This window comes from Limulus polyphemus, unplaced genomic scaffold (genome assembly GCF_000517525.1).
Source record: "Limulus polyphemus unplaced genomic scaffold, Limulus_polyphemus-2.1.2 Scaffold210, whole genome shotgun sequence".
NCBI classification, from domain to species: domain Eukaryota; kingdom Metazoa; phylum Arthropoda; class Merostomata; order Xiphosura; family Limulidae; genus Limulus; species Limulus polyphemus.
Genome location: NW_013665820.1, coordinates 581,550 through 583,851, shown reverse-complemented (window position 1 = coordinate 583,851; position 2,302 = coordinate 581,550). Strand labels below are relative to the sequence as shown.

General features: G+C 41.8%; 1 protein-coding gene across 1 annotated transcript in view; it reads right to left on the bottom strand.

Moving 5' to 3' along the window:
• Positions 1-764: 764 nt before the first annotated feature.
• Positions 765-2,302, bottom strand: part of LOC106478421 (glucose-6-phosphate 1-dehydrogenase-like) — a 39,965-nt gene continuing 38,427 nt past the window's right edge. Inside the window, exon 10 of the mRNA XM_013938963.2 lies at positions 765-908. Coding sequence (XP_013794417.1) covers positions 765-908 — 144 coding nt within the window. The remainder of the gene's footprint in view (positions 909-2,302) is intronic.

Genomic DNA, 2,302 nt, shown 5'->3' with positions numbered 1-2,302 from the left:
TTTTCTTGCTTCATATGGATGTATGTATTTCAGACTTGGAGCTGTGTATCCCAAGCTCTTATGTCTCTATTTCCTGCATGCGAGAATTTGTCTCTTTTTGGGCCTGCTTTTTTCTCATGCGTTCCTTGCTCATTTTGAAGGTGCTCATACATATATCCTTCAGTGGTTTTTGTGGCTTCTGGTCTGTCAATGCTGTTCTGTCATGACCAAAATATGCCCCTCTTTCCCCATACTTGCTTCTATATGATGTCCATTACACCAAATTACACTTATGGGCTCCTTTTGTCACACATACATTTTTCCACTACTGACTCTGTTTATGTGGGGTGTTGTTCTGGATGATACCCGATCCATTTTTGGCATCTGATCTCCACAGGAGAGGTTTCTTTATCTTTATGTCCTCAAAATGGTGGCTGCTCAGCAGGTTTGCCATCATTGTCTGTCTCATTTGTTTGATCCTTTTATTATGATCCATTTAGACATCTCAGTTGTTTCTTCAATTTTCCATATTGGAATAATTTGCTCTCAGGGCCTCTGTTTCCCTGTCTCTGCACTTTCTCTTTTGGACCCATGACCCACCACATTCAGGTTTCAGTCTATCATGTCTCAAGAGTTCAAGCCATGATTGTAGTCTACTATCTCATCTGGACTTGGACCCTTCTTATAATGTAGTTTGTCTATACTTTGGTGTTTTCAGTGGATTTGCTACTGCTATGGGAGTCTTATCATCACTGAATTTCCAACTTCTTTCTATTTCTTGCTTGTTAAGCTGTCCCTCTCACTCTTTTCTTGGCCTTCTCCCACACTTTACCACTGGGACCAATTATCTTCTTCCCTGACACTCCTTCCTGACTTGGGTAGAATGATATATTGTTTTTTTTCCATTCATCCTCCTTTTCCTTTCTTCCCTGTATGATCATTAAAACCCAGATCATCTCCTTTGTTCTGTGTGGTCTTTTCATACTCTCACTGGTACTGCTACGTTTTTCTAGGACTCTTGCTGACTTCTTTTCTCACCTGGGAACACCTCGTATTGATGCCTTTGCCACACATACACTGGAACAACAAACGTTTTATTTTTTCTTATGGTCTCCTGTTCCACACTCATTAGCTTTGAGAATGGGTGTGTTCAGTTAGAATTGTAAGGGTTTTCACATCAATGCTCACCCTCCGAATCGACTCCTGTCCAGAATTCTATCTCTCATCCAGACCACTCCTTGTCCAGTCCTGCTTGTTGCTATGTGTGTTGGCCTGCACAGCCATAGTTCCCTCTGTTTTTGCCTTTACTTGTACAACATCCCCTGCCCTTACCTCTGTCTCAGTCTCTTCTCTGTCAACCTTGATTAGACATTGTTCATCCAAACATTACCAAACTCTGTCTTCACGCTTGACTTTTGTCAGGACTATTGCATGCTCATGATTATACACTCAGTGAGAAGATGGCAAAGCTGGTTTCTCTCCTTCCATTTCCCCTGGGTACTTTTTCGAAGGTGGGCAGCAATAGACAAAATATATTGGTGGGAATGGGTCCAGCCTACATGGAATCCAGGTTCAGGATGACAACGCCCTGTTCCTATGGTGGAGTGCAGGAGATGCCTCTCTTCTCATTAATTCCAGTTGCATAAAGTTCTTACCCTGCTTCTATGGTTGAGTTTAATAGACTTCACCTGCCTCATTAATACTGGCCTTACTCCTATGGTTGGACGATTGTTCCATGTCATCCTCATAATTCCAGGTACAGGATGTCTCTGCCCTGCATTTACAGTTGAGTAAGTTATGATTTTGCCTGTAATACTGGTTACAGCTTTACCTTGTTCTTATGGTTGAGTCGAGTTACTGCCATGACCCTATAATGCTTGGTTCGGTTGTTATACTTCTTGCTTCTACGGTGGTTTTGGAGTTTGTCTGGTTACGACCAAAAGCTCACTTCTTCACTGTAATTCCAGTTGCTTGACGTATGACACCCTGTTTATTTAGGTTTGGGGTTATTGAGAATATGTAACACAGTCTACAAGCCCTAGCCACTTTGTTCTTATTACATTTTTTTTATCATCAACCTCTTAATGTTGAGGATGAGTTATGGAACCTCATCTGTCCGGTTGAGGTTGGGTATGTACCTAGCTAATTTTGTTTATATTGTTACGACAGCAGAAGTCATGTGATGCTGGGAGCATGCTCGCTGGAGTTTCTCGAATTATCGAGGAACCCTGCAAATGTCCGAGTGTTTGCTAGACACCATCTTTTTTAGTATATAAGCCTGGTGAGAAAAACCAGTGGGATTGAAGAGACAGATAATTGAGTC